The sequence below is a fragment of the Arachis ipaensis genome, chromosome B8 (assembly GCF_059453495.1).
Source record: "Arachis ipaensis isolate K30076 ecotype BB chromosome B8, ASM5945349v1, whole genome shotgun sequence".
NCBI lineage: Eukaryota > Viridiplantae > Streptophyta > Magnoliopsida > Fabales > Fabaceae > Arachis > Arachis ipaensis.
This window is the reverse complement of record NC_142443.1, coordinates 106,931,476-106,950,779: the sequence shown is the minus strand read 5'-3', so window position 1 is coordinate 106,950,779 and position 19,304 is coordinate 106,931,476. Positions and strand designations below refer to the sequence as shown.

At 38.1% G+C, this 19,304-nt stretch overlaps 1 protein-coding gene across 1 annotated transcript; it reads left to right on the top strand.

Moving 5' to 3' along the window:
• Positions 1-16,988: 16,988 nt before the first annotated feature.
• On the top strand, positions 16,989-18,668 carry LOC107614552 (uncharacterized). The gene is made up of 4 exons (XM_088496204.1): positions 16,989-17,062; positions 17,527-17,664; positions 18,213-18,446; positions 18,540-18,668. The coding sequence occupies exons 2-4, from the start codon at positions 17,530-17,532 to the stop codon at positions 18,666-18,668; spliced, it is 498 nt and encodes a 165-aa protein (XP_088352330.1). The 5' UTR covers positions 16,989-17,062; positions 17,527-17,529.
• The last annotated feature ends 636 nt before the right edge of the window (positions 18,669-19,304 follow it).

Genomic DNA, 19,304 nt, shown 5'->3' with positions numbered 1-19,304 from the left:
TAAATCATCACAAGATTTCACACATAAATTATGGGGAGAATTAGGAATAGAACCCTCGTGATATACAAATGCACAATTTACCCCATTGTTTACTTTCTTCCAATTACTAAATCCTAACTCTGAAAATGCATTTTTTCCATCATTGCGAGCACCATAATGTTTACCAAACAAGTAGCAAGGCAAACAATAAGAAGCATCTTTTTCTGGTGAATATTCTAACCAACTTGAAAATTTCTTAAACCAAGAAGATTGAAAATATCGACGGTGATTGTTATTACCAGAAGCTGGATAGCTAATATTTGTTAGTTGGTATGGCCCAGCTATTATGTATGCTCTACAAATCTTATCACGTTCATTGACATTATATTGCCAAATTGGATGTCACTTTCCTGGATCCCTTTCTAGTAAAGAGATATCAACATCTCTTTCTAATCTTGGTACTTTGGTTTCATGTTGATGTGCATTTTGAGTAAGATTAGACAGCTCACTTGAACTTCTTGTGAAATAAGATTAGAGGGTTGACTTGTTTGAACTCTAACATTATCAGTAACTTTTCTCTTAAAAATTGCATCAATTTTACTTTGCTTTTTCATCATAAAATGTTCGAGTTTCTTTTTACTTGAAAAAAAAGAACCCAAATAATTATATACTTACATGAATAAACAAAATGTAAGTATTTTTTATTAATTAAACATCAATAATAATAATTTTTTCACTAAATCACTATCAATTTCATTAAAAAATAAAATAAAAAAATAAGAGAGAATAAATCTTAAAAATAAAATGAATACCTTGCTTTAATTGATATGATTGAAAATTTCACTAGACAGTTACCTTGGGCAATGGCAGTGACAGTGACTTAGTGAGGGCGCCCCGTGACTCATGAGGAAACAAGAGGATTAGGAAATAGAATAGGAAACGTGAAGAAAGAGAATTAGTTTTAGGGATTTAAAAAATTTTAAAAACTATTATGTTTTATTTGGGTTGGGTTGGGCTTCTGACTACTACTTTTTTTTTAAAAGCTGGGGGGGGGGGGCAGGCCTCCACTGCCCCCCCATATATCCGTCCTTGTTGGTAACTAATATGATTTTGAGGAGTTTACTTGAAGAACAAGAAAGCTATGCAAAAAAAAAATGAATGATGAAAAATAGAAATAGAGATTAACTAAATTGCAAAAAATTGAATGTCTTAAGTAGTTTTACAATGTGACTTTATACACATACTGCTACACTACTGAACTCTATATAGAGTGTTGCAACTATAATTAATAGATTGCAAATATAGAAAAATAGTTTGGTTTTGTTGAAACATCAACAATTTGGTCACTGCCTAGGATATGGATTACATGTAGGGACTTTTTCTAAATCTTGTCTTTAAATCAGTTATACATCTAATTGAAAATGCTTAGTTTGATCATGAAGGATTCGATTTGCAGTGAGTAATATTATACCCATGTTATCACAGAATATCATTGGTGCTGTCTTGAGAGAAATTTGGAGTTCCAGGAGCAAGTTCTTTAGCCACTCCAATTCAGCTTCACATGATGCAAGGTTTAGAAATTCTGATTTTATGTAAGATCTGATGATTGTGTGTTGTGTCTTACATGACTAAGAGATAAGATTAGTGCTTAAAAATACACAAAAGACAGAAACAGACTTGTGATCTTCAAGATCAGTAGCCTAGTCTAAATCTAAACAACCATATAGTCTATAACCACTACATCTGTGAATCATAAGTCCATATTCTTTTGTTCCTTACAGGTATCTCAAAACTCATTTAGCAGCTTTCCAGTGAGCAAGAAGAGGAGAATGAACGAATTGGCTTATCTTGCTCACTGCACATGAATCACTACAAGAAATTTTTGGAATAGTGACTGATTTAGCAACCGATTTTTCTTGAAAATTAGTTGCTATCAGCTTAGCGACCGATTCTTGTAGCCGTTAAAACTTTGGTTGCTAAATTCAAAATAGCAACCAACAAAATAGCAACCAATGTTGGTCGCTAATATTTAGTGACTGATTTTGGCGACTTCGATTTTCAACCAGGGCCACCTATGTAAGAACCAGAATTTTTGGAAAATATTATTATGAGTTAATTTTAATTTATTTATTTATTAAAAACTTTATTTTTAGACATTATTTTATTTAAAGTAATTAAACCAAGTTTTGATAATTAAATTAAAAATTTTACTTAATCTCATAATTATTGAATAATTTTTTATATTTAAATTATACAACTAAACAGTTGTAAAAGAATTAGAATTTTATATGATTTAGTTTAAATAATTAAGATTTTGAAATCTAATACTTTAATTTTAAATTAGAATACTCGATTAAAAATCAATAAGCAAATTGATAATTAAGTAATATTTTTAAAGTAATTTTGAAGAATTAAATTATATTTTAAATTTATACATTATACCCTAATTTTATTAAAATTACCTAAACTACCTTAACCCTAACCTAACCTAGCCACCGCCTCACCGCCACTCACCCACCGCCATCCCCTTCCCATATATACACATACGCACCCATAAGAAAGAAAAAGAAATCAGAAAAAGGGGAAATGGGGAAAAATAGAGAAGAAGAAGGGAAGAAAGAAAGAAAGGGGAGAAGTGAACGGGAAGAAGAAAGGGAGAAGAGGAAGGAGAGTTGTCCCTCGCCGTGCCGCCGTGTCGCTGCCCAGCCGCGTCGGAGAAAGAGAGGCATCACTATCGTTGAAGTTGCGTCGTCATCGCCGTCAAAGGACCAGCTGAGGGAGAGCGGCGCCGAAGAGAGAGGAAGACACGAGCAAGGGCAGAAGAGAGATGGAGACCGCGTCAGCTCGCTGCCAAGCCGCTCGCCGCCAAGTCATCACTATTTGCTTTTTGCTTTTCATTACCACTTATGGTACCCAAGGTTGGAGAATCCTCTAGAAAAAAGAAAGGAAAGGCAGTAGCCGCCACCTCTGAATCTTGGGAGATGGAGAGATTCATCACCAAAGCCCATCAAGACCACTTCTATGAAGTAGTGGCAGAGAAGAAAGTGATCCCGGAGGTCCCTTCAGGCTCAAGAAGAATGAGTATCCAGAAATCCGAAAAGAGATCTGGAGAAGAGGTTGGAAAGTCCTAACCAATCCCATTCAAGATGTTGGGATTCTAATGGTGCAAGAGTTCTATGCTAATGCATGGGTTACTAAAATCCATGACACTAGTGTGAACCCAAATCCAAAGAATTGGAGTACCACGGTCCGAGGGAGAATCTTAGATTTCAGCCCAGAAAGTGTGAGGTTGGCGTTCAACTTGCCTCTAATGCAAGGAGACCCACATCCTTACACTAGAAGAGTCAACTTTGATCAAAGACTAAATCAAGTGCTCTCAGATATCTGTGTGGAAGAAGCATAGTGGAAAAGGGATTCCCAAGGCAAGCCCATTCAACTAAGAAGGCTTGACCTTAAGCCCATAGCTAGAGGATGGTTGGAATTCATCCAACGTTCCATCATCCCCACTAGCAACCGGTCAGAAGTGACTGTTGATAGAGCTATCATGATTTATTGCATCATGATTGGAAGTGAGGTGGAAGTACATGAGGTAATTCTTCAAGAATTGTACAAGATAGCTAAGAAGCCTTCCATTAATGCAAGGTTGGAATTCCCACACCTCATCTGTCATCTATGCAATTTAGCTGGAATTATCATAGAAGGAGATATCTCCATTGGGGAGGACAAGCCCATCACTAAGAAAAGGATGGAGCAAACTAAAGAGCATGCACAAGAGCCTGTGCAGCCGCCTCAGTATGAGATCCTTGAGATGCCTCAAGGGATGTATTTTTCTCCTCAAAGCTATTGGGATCGATGGCAGACTTCTCTTGGAGAACTAAGCACAAACATGGAGCAATTGGGGGTGGAACATCAAGAGCATTCCACCACCCTCAATGAAATAAGAGAAGACCAAAGAGCCATAAGGGAAGAACAAAGGGCTATGAGGAAAGAACAACAAAGGCAAAGGAGTGACATTGAAGAGATTAAGCACCACATTGGATTCTTAAGGAGGAGCACTAGTCGCCACCATTAAAGGTGGATTCGTTCTCTTTATCTCCTTTTCTTGTTTTTTTTTTCTATTTTCTGTTATATTTTTTCTGTTCTCTTGTTCTTGTTGCATGATCATTTGCATTGATGTCTTAAAGTTGTAAAATATTCCATATATCTCTCACCTTGCTTAAAAGAAAAATTTTATTTGAAAAGAATTGAGAGATATATGAATTTTAAGTTTATAATAAGAGTAGTTCAATTATCTTGATGTGGTGGCATTGCTTTTATTTTCTGAATGTATGAATAAACAGTGCATATTTGAAGTTGAAATTTTAGAATGTTGGCTCTTGAAAGAATGATGAAAAAGGAAAAGTATTATTGGTGATCTGAAAAATCTAAATAAATTGATTCTTGAAACAAGAAAAAGCAGCAAAAAGAAAAAGCATGTTGCAAAAGAAAAAAAATATATAAATGCATGCCAAAAAAAATGGGAAAAAAATAATAAATAAATAAAAAGCAGAAAAATTCACTACTACCCAAAAATGCAGGAAAAGGAGGGCAGATTGAAAAAGCCAATAACCCTTTAAACCAAAAGGCAAGGGTAAAAAGGATCCAAGGCTTTGAGCATTAATGGATAGGAGGGCCTAAAGGAATAAAATCCTGGCCTAAGCGACTCAACCAAGCTGTCCCAAACCATGTGCTTGTGGCGTGAAGGTGTCAAGTGAAAAGCTTGAGACTGAGCAGTTAAAGTCGTGATCCAAAGTAAAAAAGTGTGCTTAAGAACTCTGAATACCTCTATCTGGGGATTCTAGCAAAGCTGAATCACAATCCAAAAGGGTTCACCCAGTTAAAGTGTCTGTGGCATTTATGTATCCGATGGTAATATTGGAAAACAAAGTGCTTAGGGTCACAGCCAAGACTCTGAAAGCAGTGTTCAAGAATAAAAAAAAAAACTGAACTAGGAGAATCAATAATATCATCTAGATTCTAAGTTCCTAAAGATGCTAACCATTCTGAGTTTCAATGGATAGTGAGATGCCAAAACTATTCAGAAGTAAAAAGCTACTAAGTCCCGCTCATCTAATTGAAACTGAGCTTCATTGGAAACTTTCAAATTTATTGTATCTTATTTTTCTTTTTATCCTACTATATTTTTAGTTGCTTGGGGACAAGCAACAGCTTAAGTTTGGTGTTGTGATGAGCGGATATTTTATATGCTTTTTGGCATTATTTTCATATAGTTTTTAGCATCTTTTGTTTAGTTTTTATTAAGTTTTCATAGGTTTTAGTGTTAAATTCACATTTTTGGATTCTACTTTGAGTTTTTGTGTTTTTGTACAATTTTAGGTAATTTATGGATGAAATTGAGGAGCTGGAGTGACGATCGGATTTTTTTGCTAGTAAAGAATTTTATAAAAATAATCATGTTGTAAGTATAGTTTCTAAACCAACAGAGAATCCTTTCGTACAAAAATTTGGTTGTGACAAGTAACAGAACCCAATAAAATTTATAACAGAAGTATTTAAACCTCGGGTCGTCTCTCAAGGAATTACAGGGAAGTATGATTTATTATTGGTTATGGAAAAATGTATATTTTTGGGTTTTTGAAATAGGGAACAGGAAAATAAATTAGCAATAAAGTAAATTAATAATTATAAAAACCATTGCAAGGTATAAGAACTGGAAATTCCATCCTAGTTATCCTTATCAGGTGTGATGAGAAATTTTATTGCTTCCACTTAGTTAACCCTTACTAAATAAAGGAAAGTCAAGTGGACTAATTAATTTGATTCCTCAAGTCCTAGTCAACTCCTGTGGAAAGACTAGCTTTAGAGGGATCCAAATCAATCAGCAAATTCCAATTTTCAATCAACAGCTGAGTTTGATAACTTAAGTGTCACCAATTACTTAACCAAAGCCAAGGGAAAAAAAATCTAAATTATTTATATCATAAATAGAAGAAAGCAATCATAAATCTGAAATACCTCAATGTGTATTAATTAAGAAAATCAAATTAAACATAGGAATCCATAAACCAATATTGGAAAAATAAATAAATTAAGTGATAAAGTAAATAAAAGTAGAAGAGAAATTAAATTAAAGGAACATTGAACCTGGAATGAAGAAGCAATCATAAAATTAAGAGAATCCTAAATCCTAAATCCTAAGAGAAATCCTAATCCTAAAACCTAAGAGAAAGGAGAGAGCCTCTCTCTCTCTAAAACTACATCTAAAACCTAAAATTGTGAATATGAAAGTTGTGTTTTGAAGGAATGGATTCCCCCACTTTATAGCCTCTAATTTGTGTTTTTTGGGCCAAAAACTGGGTCAAAAACAGCCCAGAAATCGCTGGGGACGAAATCTGTCACGCTGATTTTCTGCAGAACGACACGTGCGTGTGATTCACGCGTGCGCGTCATTTTTCTGTATGGACACTATAGCGAATTATATATTATTTCGAAGCCCCGGAAGTTATCTTTCCAACACAACTGGAACAGCATCATTTGGACCTCTGTAACTCAGGTTATGGTCAATTTAGTACTAAGAGGTCAGGCTGGACAGTTTTAGCAATTCCTTCAGTTTCTTGTATTTCTTCCACTTTTGCATGCTTCTTTTCCATCCTCTAAGCCATTCCTGCCCTATAAAGCCTGAAGTCACTTAACACACATATCAAGGCATCAAATGGTGATAAGAGGGAATTAAGTTTTGGTAATTTAAAGGCTTGGGAAGCAAGTTTCCAATTATAGAACAAAATTAGGAAGGAAAATATAAAACCATGCAATTTATATGAATAAGTGAGTAAAGAATTGATATAAACCACTTAATTGAGCACAAGATAAATCATAAAATAGTGGTTTATCATGGAGCAAAAGTATGATTCAGAGACAGAGAAAGCACTGCAGATGCTGTCCAAATCTGACCCCCTTGCACTCGGAAGAGCTTTTCTGGAGCTAAAGAAGTCCACATGGAGCGTTCTCAATGGCTATGAAAAGCTGACTTCCAAATCTTTCCAGAAATGTATAATAGTCTATACTTTTCTTTAGATTAGAAGGTCCAAAACTGGCGTCCAACACTAGCCTCCTGCCCCCTTTCAGGCGTTCGGCGCCGAAGAAGAAGAGACCAGCGTCCAAACGCCTAGAGAGGACCCCCTAGCCAGTGTTAAACGTCCTAGAGGCCTCGTAGCACATGGATCTCATCAAAGCTCAGCCCAAACACTCACCAAGTGAGCCCCAGAAGTGGATTTTAGCACTAAAAGACTGTTTTACCCTTACTAGTCATTAGTTTAGTATTTAAAGTAGAAGATCACTCTTTGTTGAGGATCTTCGGCCACTTTACACATTATTTTCATTTTCACCATTGTATTTTACTATCAGTATGAGTTTCTAAACCTCCTAGGTTGAGGGGAGGAGCCTTGCTGAGTTTTATGAATTAATAAAAGTATTATTGTTTCTCTTCAATCCGTGTTTGATTTAATTCTAAGATGTATATTCGTTCTTCAACATGGTGAATGGGATGGTCCGTGACACCCAGCTCCATTCATCATACTAGGACCGCGTGCCTGACAACCACCCGTGTCTACTTGGGTTCGTGTGAATACTTCAGTGGAAGCATTAAACCGCCAGCTTGATTATACATCTCTCACGACTAATCCACGACTTCGTTGGAGACTTCTCAAGACACTAGTTTAGCCGATTTACGGGGAGATCAGGGTCTCTGTGGTAGACGCTAAAACCCAAAGGCGTAGCATTCTCTGATCCGGAAGATTTAACCTTCTCTGTGGCATTTTGAGTAGGATCATTAAGGAGAGTGGACTACAGGAGCTTCACCCTCAATCAGAATGGATCCACCCTAACCCTGGGGTTCAAATCTCGAGGAGCATTGATGACCTCTCAAGAAAGGCGTTGATCACATACAACCTGCCATAGAAGAAATCATTCGCAATTAAAGAAGACAGTAAGACCAGAGTTAATCTAGAAGGACAAAGCAACTCCAAGCCTCATCCATCTAAGTTTTAAGATTATCATTCCAAACAATCAAACTGCATTTAAACAAATCCAATAACTTCTGATTCGCCTGATTAAGACATGCAAGATAACCATAGTGTTTATACGCTGGACCGAGCTGAACTGTCCAGGTTGGACGACGTCAAAACGACCGACTTCTGGTAAAGGTTGGTTGACACCGACCTCTCCCTAAAGAGCTCGGCCACATCACCATAGAGGCCCAAATAGGCCCAAAGCTAAGAATTATAGCCCCTCTAAAGGCGGCTGGCCAAAAGATACGTGACCTCACCCAAGATAAGATAAGATAACAAAATTATCTCAAGGAAGGTCACTCTACACTACTATAAATACACTGGAGCACCCAGGTATAACTCATACTTCAATTCTACAAAAAACCTGCATAAAAGTCCGTACTGACTTAAGCATCGGAGTCTCTTTCAGGTACCACCACCCTCCGGTGATCGAAGACCAGCAGCACCTCAAGCCCCAACAAGTCGGACACGGCGGCTCCGATCACCCCAGAAGATCTCGTCCGAGATCGACCTCAACGTTTCAGGTAACCCTCGGAACATTGGCACCATTGTCGGGGAACCTAGAAGTCATCCCACCATCATGGCAGATAACCTCGACAACGATCATAACTCTGGTTTGGAAGAAAGAACACCACTTAAGAACACGGATGCTACATCAAAGGACCCACCTCAAACCAAGGGAGACAAGCAAACCCCAAATATGGAAATCTTAGATGCCATCCATGAACAGCAGGATCGCCTCAAATAGCTTGAACAAGACACCGAACGTCAGCGCGAAGCCGAGCGAGATCTTCGAAGAGAAACAAGACGACGTCGAGAGCTGGAAGATAAACTCTTAAAGCTCGAAGCTGACCTCAAAACTAGAACTGCTCAGTCCAATCGTGAAGATAGCCCCCACAAGGACCAAGACCCGTTCACAAAAGAAATCATGAAGGCTAAAGTCCCAAAGGACTTCAAAGCCCCAGACATGACCCCATACGATGGTACATCCAACCAAAGTCATCACCTCAGCAACTTTAGGAGCTGGATGTACCTCACGGATGCGTCAGACGCAACTCGTTGCAAAGCTTTCCCAACTACCTTGACCAAGACGACAATAAAGTGGTTCGACAGCTTGCCGCCAAGGTCGATCACAAGTTTTGATGACCTCGCCAAGAAATTTTTATCCCGATTTTCCATCCAAAAAGACAAAACCAAGCACGCTCCGAGCCTGCTAGGGATTAAACAAGGAGATCGGGAGAGCCTCTGCAGTTATATGGAAAGATTCAATAAAGCATACCTCGACATACAGAATCTCCCTACAGAAGCAGTAATTATGGGACTTATCAATGGTCTGCGAGAAGGACCCTTTAGCCACTCTATATCCAAAAAACACCCAATATCTCTGAACGAGGTACAAGAGCGGGCGGAAAAGTACATTAATATGGAGAACTCTCGATTAGGAGAAGCCTCAAAATCCGGATTCTCCTACCCACCTCGGGACAAGGATAAAGAGTCCAGGAAAAAAGAAGACCAACCTACTGAAAAACTTAGAAAGTACCACAACTGCACTCCCCTCAGGGTGTCCCTTGTGGATGTCTACAGAGAGACATGCAATGCTGAGAAGATCTCGCTCCCTCGTCTGATTAAACACAAAAGGGGAGGAAGTCGGATGGAGTATTGCAAATACCACCGAGTCTACGGGCACCCTACCAACGAGTGCTACGACCTGAAGAACGTCATAGAAAAACTAGCCCAGGAAGGAAGACTAGATAGGTTCCTGGCCAACAGAACAGATGAACCGAAAAAGCGAAGAAGGGATGACAAAGGAGGATGAGCTGAACGTCCCCCTCACACCCCTGAAAGCACATTCACATGATCAACGGAGGATTCACAGGAGGAAGGAACTCCAAGTCATCCCGAAAAAGACACCTTAAAGAGGTGTACCACGTCGGAGAAGGAGATAGGCCATTAGACCTCCCCGCTATCTCTTTTACTCAAGAGGACGCCGCAGGCATCATCCCAGGACATGACGACCCTGTGGTTGTTACTATCATACTAGCTAATGCCAACCTCCACCGAACATTGGTCGACCAAGGAAGCTCTGCGGATAGACTATTCAAATCCGCCTTCGATAAGCTCAGCCCACAAGAAAAAGAACTCAGAGCATATCCAAATAGCCTATTCGGGTTAGGAGACGCCCCAATTCAGCCACTAGGGTACATCCCACTGCACACAACCTTTGGAAAAGGAACTCGGTCTAGGACGTTAAGCATAGACTACATCATAGTCGACGTGAGCTCAGCCTACAATGCTCTAATAGGTCGGACAACGTTGAACCAGCTCGCCGCAGTGGTCTCCACTCCGTATCTATGCATGAAGTTTCCAACTCCAGAAGTGATTGCTACCATAAAGTGAGACCAAAACTCACGCGACACTGTTATAATAAAAGTCTGAACCTTAAAGGTGACCCTAGAGGAAAGGAAACCAATACTATAGAACTCGGGGGAATCCGGGCTCCCGAAGAACTCCACCCTCAACCGGAAGGCGAGACCGAAGAAGTTCAAATCGGTGAAACTCTAGGCAAAACAACAAAAGGGGCGAATCTAAATGAAGACCTAAAGGAGCTGCTAACAAAGCTCCTAAAGGATAATTGCGACCTCTTTGCATGGAAGGCTGCCGACATGCCCGGTATTGATCCCGGACTAATAGGTCATAAGTTAGTCGTATATCCTGGGTCTCGGCCAGTACAATGGAAGCGTAGGAAGCTTGGTCCAGAGAGGTCACAAGTCGTAGAGGAGCAGATACAGACCTTGTTGGGGGCAGGTTTCATAAGGGAGGTAAAATATCCATTATGGCTAGCCAATGTAGTATTGGTCAAAAAGTCAAATGGGAAGTGGCGGATGTGCACTGATTACACCGACCTCAATAAAGCCTGCCCAAAAGATCCTTACCCACTCCCGAATATAGACACACTAGTCGACGCTTGATAAACCACTATTTTATGGTTTATCTTGTGCTTAATTGAGTGGATTTTATCAATCTTTCATACACTTGTTCATATAAAATGCATGTTTTACATTCTCCTTCCTGATTTTGTGCTATGATTGAAAACATGCTTCTTTGGCCTTATATTTGCTAATATTAACCCTCTCTTATTACCATTCGATGCCTTGATATGTACGTTAAGTGATTTCAGGATTTATAGGGTAGGAATGGCTTGGAGGATGGAAAGGAAGCATGCAAAAGTGGAAGGAATACAAGAAATTGAAGGAACTGCAAAGCTGCCCAGCCTGACCTCTTCGCACTAAAACAGTTATAACTTGAGCTACAGAGGTCCAAACGACACGGTTCTAGTTGCGTTGGAAAGATAACGTCTGGGCCTTCAATTTGATATATAATATACCATAGTTGCCCTGATGCTAGGCGACGCGAACGTGTGCTCCACGCGGACGTGTCGTAGTGGCGAAAATCAGCGTGGCAGATTTCTTCTCCATCGATTCTTGGGCTGTTTTCGACCCAGTTTGTGGCCCAGAAAACACAGATTAAAGGCTATAAAGTGGGAAAATCCATTCATTCATAATAATCAGCTCATAATTCACTTTTCATAATTTTAGATGTAGTTTTTAGAGAGAGAGGTTCTCTCCTCTCTCTTAGGATTTAGGATTATGATTTCTCTTAAAGGAATTAGGATTTCAACTTTATTATTTCAACTTATTATTTCAACTTCTTCTTAAGTTCAATGTTCCTTTAATTTATGTTTCCCTTTTACTTTTATATACTCTAATGCTTTTATTTGTATTTGACTTATGTTGCCCAATTGGCTTATGAACCCTTCATGTTAGGATTTTCTTAATTAATAATTTGAGGTATTTCAGATTTATGATTCTTATTTAGCTTTTTTATATTCTTGGCTTTAATTAATTAATTGGAAGCTCTTGAGTTATCAACTATCCGTGATTGGTTGTTATGTCGGCTAAATTGACTGGTATTCCACTAACTCTAGTCTTTCCTTAGGAGTTTGCCAGGACTTGGGAATCTAACTAATTAGTTCACTTGACTTTCCTTTGCTTTCATGAGGGTTAACTAAGTGGGATTAACTTCCATTCTCATAGGAGTAACTAGGATAGGACTTCTGAATTTTCATACCTTGCCAAGAGTTTATTTTACAGTTATTTATTTATTTTATTTGTCATTTAAATTACTTGTTCCTTACTTCCAAAACCCCCAATTTACAAAACTCATAACCAATAATAAGAACACCTCCCTGCAGTTCCTTGAGAAGACGACCCAAGGTTTAAATACTTCGGTTATCAATTTTAAAGGGGTTTGTTACTTGTGACAACCAAAACGTTTGTAAGAAAGGTCTTTTGTTGGTTTAGAAGCTATACCTACAACGAGGATTTATCTACAAATTTCTAGACCACGCAAAAGTTCTCTCTTCAACGCTTCATCGGGATACAAGTAACTCTCCTTCATGAACGCTTACTCGGGATACAACCAAATCCCGATGTATCAACCCGACCAAGAGAAAACCTCATTCCTAACCCCAAGAGCAAACTACTGCTACGTATTCATGCCTTTCAGACTCAAGAACACTGGGGCTACATATCAAAGATTGATGAACAAAGTGTTCGTCAATCACATCGGAGAGCTGATGGAAGTTTATGTAGACAACATGCTGGTAAAGACACAAAGAGAGGAAGCCCTAAAGCGTCAAATGGCTCTGAGGTATAATCGGAAGGTAATCTAGCGAAGCTTTGCCACCAATGATCTCATCTTAATCCTAAATGATATCGGAGCAGGTCGGTCAGGAGAAGGGAAGCTAGCAGCTAACTGGAAAGGGCCATACCGAGTTACAGAAGTACTAGGAAAAGGCTACTATAAGGTGTCTGACCTCAAAGGGCGAGAGCTACCAACGTCATGGCATGCCTGTAACCTAAGAAGGTACTATAGCTAGAAAATAATAAAGATCTTAGGTCAAGGCGCACTCTTTTTCCTAAAAAAGGTTTTTTAATGAGGTGCCAGGCCGAGATCTAAAGAGCTGCCCGACCTAGAAGTGTAAGTGCTCTCATGTACATATTTTTATTTATGTTTTTATCTCATTATTATTTGAATAAAAGTTATCAACTCCCTAAAAAGTTTCCTACCAAGATGCATTAATCTAAGCTCACAAAACGCGAAATTCATCGCTCGATTAAAAGAGGTCGGCAAGGTGAAGCGATAGAAGCAAGATAATGCAAGAAGTTATAAAAAGTAACCCAGAAAAAGTGACCTGACGAGGTCTAACAAAAATGGGATTACTAAAAATAACTTAATAAAGCCCGACAGAGAAGTTGGATTAATAAAAGGATCACTGAAAAGGGACAAAAAACATCTCGCAAAGGCCAAAAGAAAGGTTAATAAACCAAGGCCCGAAATGCTCAGCTAAAAAGGTATGAGCCCTGAAAAGGATTTTACCTAAAGCAAGAGCACGACCTCGAAATGGAGCTAAAAAGTCATCCAAACAAACTATAAAGAAAAGGATCCCATCAGGACACTACCTAAAAGGTTGTTGGATTATGACTAAAAAGCTCGGATAGCAAAGGGATACAGATCGACGCACCCAAAGAAGACAAATACGACCTCGAAAAAGAGAAATCCAAAAGATCGAAAAGCTCAGGGCCGAGCTAAAAGGGGTACGAAACTCCTGAAAGGAGACAATTCTCAAGATAAAGCTAAAAAAAAGTCGTCCAAACCAAAAAGGTTCACTACAAGAAAAAGGCCTATGACCACACTTTTTTTTTGCCACGCTTTAAAAGGGTGGCCAAAAGTGGTCATTGGCCACACCTTTAAGAGGGTGGCGATAGATTAGAGATTTGGCCACTTTTTTTCTTGCTACGCTTAAAAAGCGTGGCAAAAAGGGTTCTACGGCCATGGTTTTATGAGAGTAGCAATTGATTCGAGATTTGGCCATGCTTTTTTTGCCACGCTTAAAAAGCATAGCCATAGAGGGAAACAGGCACGCTTTTAAAGCGTGACAATAAAGTTTTGTTATGGTGACGTTTTAAAAGCGTGGCCAAAAGGTTACAAAAAAATTTTAATTTTTTCTTGTTATTTTTTGGCACGCTTCAAAGGCACCCTTATTACCCATTCGACCATCCCCCTAACCCTAATTCACGCGCAGCAGCAGCGCCTCCCTCTCTCCCTCATTTTCTTCATTCGAGTCTCTTTCTCACGCAGACATGCAGGACGGCAGCAGCGGTGGTGGACTCGTCGTCGCTCTCATTGAACCTTCGTGAGTCCCAGCTACATCACTCTTCTCCTCCTCCTCTATTCTTCTCACGCAGGAGCAGTGGTCGTTCTTCGCTGGCGCTGTCACTCTCGCTCCCAATAACCATGCTTCGGCACCCGTTCCGTGTCCCTCCATGGCTCAACATCCGTCGCGTTGTGTCTCCCTCTCTGAAGTCGTCGTGCTGTCATCTCCCTCTCCTTCACTCGTCGCACCTCCGTTTCCATCCCTCAACCCTCCTCCTCGCTACCCATCAGTGCTGACTATCAGCTATGTTCAGCATTTGCAGCGCCATGGTATTGATGGTTAGGGTTTCGATACTACAAGCATTCATGGTTAGGGTTTTTATTTTGTTTAATTCTTATTTACTGGTATTGATGGTTTGATTTAATTGTTCGAAGTTTCCAGTTTTTGGGTTTTATTTAGTTTAATGTTTCATTCTTATCCAACTGCGAAAAGGGAGATGTTCTGTTTTGTTAGTTCTTCCTTATTCTAGTGATGTGTTTAGTCTACAATTTTTGGGTTTATTTGGGTGAACTTAAATAAAATAATAAGGACCGGGTGAACTCAGGAAACTGAAGATGGTAAGTTTCTCTAACTATGTTCTTATGTTGTACATGAAGCATGTGATAGATGCAAAATAAAGCTTGTAGTGAAAACAGAAGGGAATATCAAATCCCTATGGGCATTATCTGAATGTCAAGCATCATTTCTTTGCTCCCTGATCCTTTAGTTCCTCTTATTGGTGGTTTTTTGAATGCCTAAAAATGAAATAGTTAAGTTTATCTTTTTTTTCCCTACTCTAAGTTGACATATCTTTTAATTTGCATGATTAGGCTGCAAGGGAAATTGGTGCACTTCAAGAAGCAAAGGACAAACTTTAAGAAACGGTGGAGGAACTCACCTGGCGTCTCCAACTAGAAAAAAGTTTGCAGGTCAGAGTGTTGTTTGTTTTGCAATTAGATATAAGTTGGTGGACTTTGTTATTTTGATATCTTTACATAATCATGCATACTGTAACTTTGGAAGAAAACTATGTTGAATTCTGCAGACCAACCTTGAAGAGTCCAAAGCACAAGAGATATCGAAACTGCAGAATTCATTACATGAGATGCAGGGTATACTTGATGAAACCACTACTCTGCTTGTCAAAGAGTGAGAGAATGTAAAGAAGGTTACCATCGAAGCAACTCCGGTTATCCAAGAAAAGGAGGTTATTATTGAAGACACTGCAAAGATTGATGCACTAACAGTGAAAGTTGAGAGGCTAAAGGTAACCATTTCAAATATTTTACTACTCTTATAGACTAATTTGATATCATCTTATGCTCATAGTGATATACTTAAGTTCATGTATGTAGGTGCCTGATGATTATCACAACTAAGTTGTGTTGCCTGTGCCTTTATCTTTGAACAGACTTGCCTGTGCCTAATCTGATAATGAGATATTAATTTTAGCTTAATAATAAATACCTTAAAATTGCTTCTTCAAAATTTAACTTCTTTAATTTTCTAATATAAATTATTCATATGAATAATTTTATCAAAGGGTCTACAAGAAAAACACTTTATTTAATTTATTTATTAAATTATTTTAGTACATTGTGGCACCTATTTAAGCACCAAAGAGTAAGTGCTTTTCTCTATGTACCATTATGCCAATATCTCTGCTTATTAGTGCTCTTTTTTGTCATCCAATTTATTAGTGTTAGTGTGTGTGTATGTGGATTTTCAATCCCATCATCATTCAATTATTCAAGATGATGCACAGAAATTCTCAAAGGCTTTTATTCCTACTTCTCTTTTCTGGGTTTCTCTTATCTTCTTTCTGCTTCTGCTATCCCTACAACCAGTAAGATAGGCCTTCAAAGTTGTTAATGAATATTATTGTATCTATTTTGTTTTATTATCAGTTATTATAGCAATTGGATATATCATGGAATTAATATATTTAGAATGACAAATAATTAAAAGAGAATGGAAAAAGTAATTAATATATATTATTACTTGTTTTAATTTGTGTCGAGTTTAATATGATGAATAATTAGGGATTAATTTGATTTAATTTGTGTGATTTAAGGGACCCAAAATTTGGATGGTGAAGAATCTGAAGATGCATCACTTATACTTTCTTTAGCTAAGGCATCACTTCTTTAATATTGATGGTTATCTCTAGTTTATTAACTTACTGTTTTATTGTCAAACTTTTTTTTTGGAGACTAAATCGTGAATGTGTTGAGATGCTAATTGTCCTTGCTATTTGATTTATGTTTTGCATTAATAATCCTTGATTTTGGGGGATGGGGGTTCTTAATCCTTTTTCATTTATATCAGTTTCATTTTGTGAAAAACTAAAGTAGACAACTAACTGAGACTTGGGCTAGATGCTTTACTGTGAATTCTTATCCAGATATGTATTACAAGTTTACACACAATAGACAATACTAGTAGTAGTTCAGCAAGGATTCTTCATGTTCGTTTCTTTGATGAGGAAAATGGTAGAGGGAAGGGGGTGCTACTGTGTATTCTTCTCATGCTACTGGTGCTGGGGTGTATCCTGGTCCTACAAGTGCAGGGATCTTTTCACCTGTCACAAGTCCTGGGGCCAAGAAGAATGGTGGTGGTGCTGCTGCTGATGGTGGGGGAAAGGATCTTCACATGTTTGTATGGAGTTCAAGTGCTTCTCCTATCTCAGAAGGTGGAATCCATGTCTTCAGAGGTGGAGATTATGGAAATGATCATCTTGGTGGGGTAGCTCACCAGAAAGGTAATGTTTTTCATGCTCTATTCTCCCTCCTTTTGACTTGTTTTTGGTCTTTGGTTGTTGGTTGGTTGGTTTTGTTTATGTCCATTTAAGCGTTAAATTTTGCATTTGAACATGATCTTTTATTATCATTTATTGCCCCTTGGAACTTTTCCTGTTTTTGTTTTGCAACCATGCATGTTTCTTTTGTCCTTTGTATAAAGATAAATTGTTGTTGGTGTTCAAAGTTGGAGTGTGGGGTTTGTTAGGTCTTTGTTTTGTTTCTATTCCCTTTTTCATGTTCACATCTCCTATTATTGTGGGCTCTCATGTTTTTTTGGTTCTCTTCCTATTATTTGGTTGGTATCTTTAATCTTTAATAATAACAATAATAATATTGTAGTAATTCGTCTCTTATATGCTATTGTGTGTCATTTTCTTGTGTTCTCAGTGGGGTGTGTATTTTATTTCCACTTTGTATTGGTTAGATTATGAAGAGTTTGGGCACGATGAGTTCAGCTTTGGTAACAGAACAGTTGCTAATGGTGTTGACAAGGAAAGGCCAGTGCTTTCAAAGCTTGGTTCAAGTTCCACAGCTGAGTTTCACCCCAAAAATGGAGCTCAAGGTGAGTCCAAACCAACCAACATGCCACCTACTAGTGTTATGACAAGACTCATCTTGATCATGGTTTGGAGGAAGCTGATTAGGAATCCCAACACTTACTCTAGCCTAATTGGCCTCATATGGTCTTTGATCTCATTCAAGTATGCAATCTTTACTCATTTTAATTGTTGTTATACTTAACTAATGTTTTAATCTTAGACTTAGGAATTGTTAACTTTCTTAGGAATTGTTTCTTAATCCTAACACTTACTCTAGCTGTTATTTGCACATTGCTCATGCATTTTGACCTGCTTTCTTCTCTTTATTTGCACACACTATTTATATTGGTGTGTTAAATAAATAAAAATAAAAACATGGTGTTAAATATATCCTATGTGAACTAAGCTTTCTTACCAAACCTCATTTAGCTGCTTCCTAGTTCTTTTCAAGTGGCCAGTGATTCAAATCCTACCTTTTGTAGTTTATTGCTTTTTGTTTCAGGAGTCCTTCAAAGTTCAAAGAGACTTGTTCTTTGATTGATTTGATTAGTCTCTGAAAATGAAACTACAGGGTCACACATTGCTACAAAGAGCAGCACTAACTACTTTTCCTTTCAATTTCACCTCTAATGGCACCACCACAACCCTAACCCTCTCTGTCTTTCGATGCCACCAAAGTCTTCATCATGAACGCCTCATATTCATTCCCACTTACACCAAAATAGGACCCTCGCCACGTGTTGATGTCAATAACAACCAGTTACAACAAGAAGAGCAAGATGATCTAGAGGTCCGCGTTGAGAAGGTAATATAATCAACAAAGTTAGCTTTCATGATCTTTATTTGACTTAGCATAATTGCTTTCTAATTTATTAGTGATGAAACTTTTAATTTGCAGATTATATATAGATGCCGCTTCTTGGCTACTTTTGGAGTCTTTGGTTATTTAATTGTGGAAATTAATCGTGAATCGGGTGACAACATTTTGTACTATTTAAAGAATTTCATTTTTCTTGTTAGTTGGTAGAGGACAAGCATAGAATTTATTATATATAATGTGACTTGTAATTTTAAACTCTTAAATTCCTTCCGTTCTTTTATCCATATAAAAAGAGTACCCTAGTGTTTTCTTTCTCCGTGGGACATATATATGGAGATGATGCTTTGGCCATTTGATTATTGCTATTATACTCTGGTTGAGAAATAAGAATTTTGAACTCGAAATATATTATGTATTTGAGTATTAATGTAAAAAATAATTATAGTATAAATTATATGTCACTAATTACTATTTGATTTGTCTTGTAATAAAAGTTGCATTATATTTATAGGTTTGGTAATAAAAAAGGACTAAAAATTTATATTGTGCAGTGATAAAGGAAAAATTAGAAAAAAAAAGATTTTTTTTTTAAAATTTGATAAGGCTATTGCCACGCTTTTAAAGCATGGCCGTATCTCTAGCTATGGCCACGCTTTTAAAGCGTGGCCGTATCTCACATATATGGCCACGTTTTTTAAGCGTGGCAATCCACAGAAGCGTGGCAAAAAATAAAGTGTGGCAGTAGGTCACCAAAAGCGTGGCGATAGAGCAACCGCCACCCTTTTAGAGGCCACCCTTTCAAAAGCGTGGCGGTAACTCAAACAGCGTGATAAAAAGCTATCG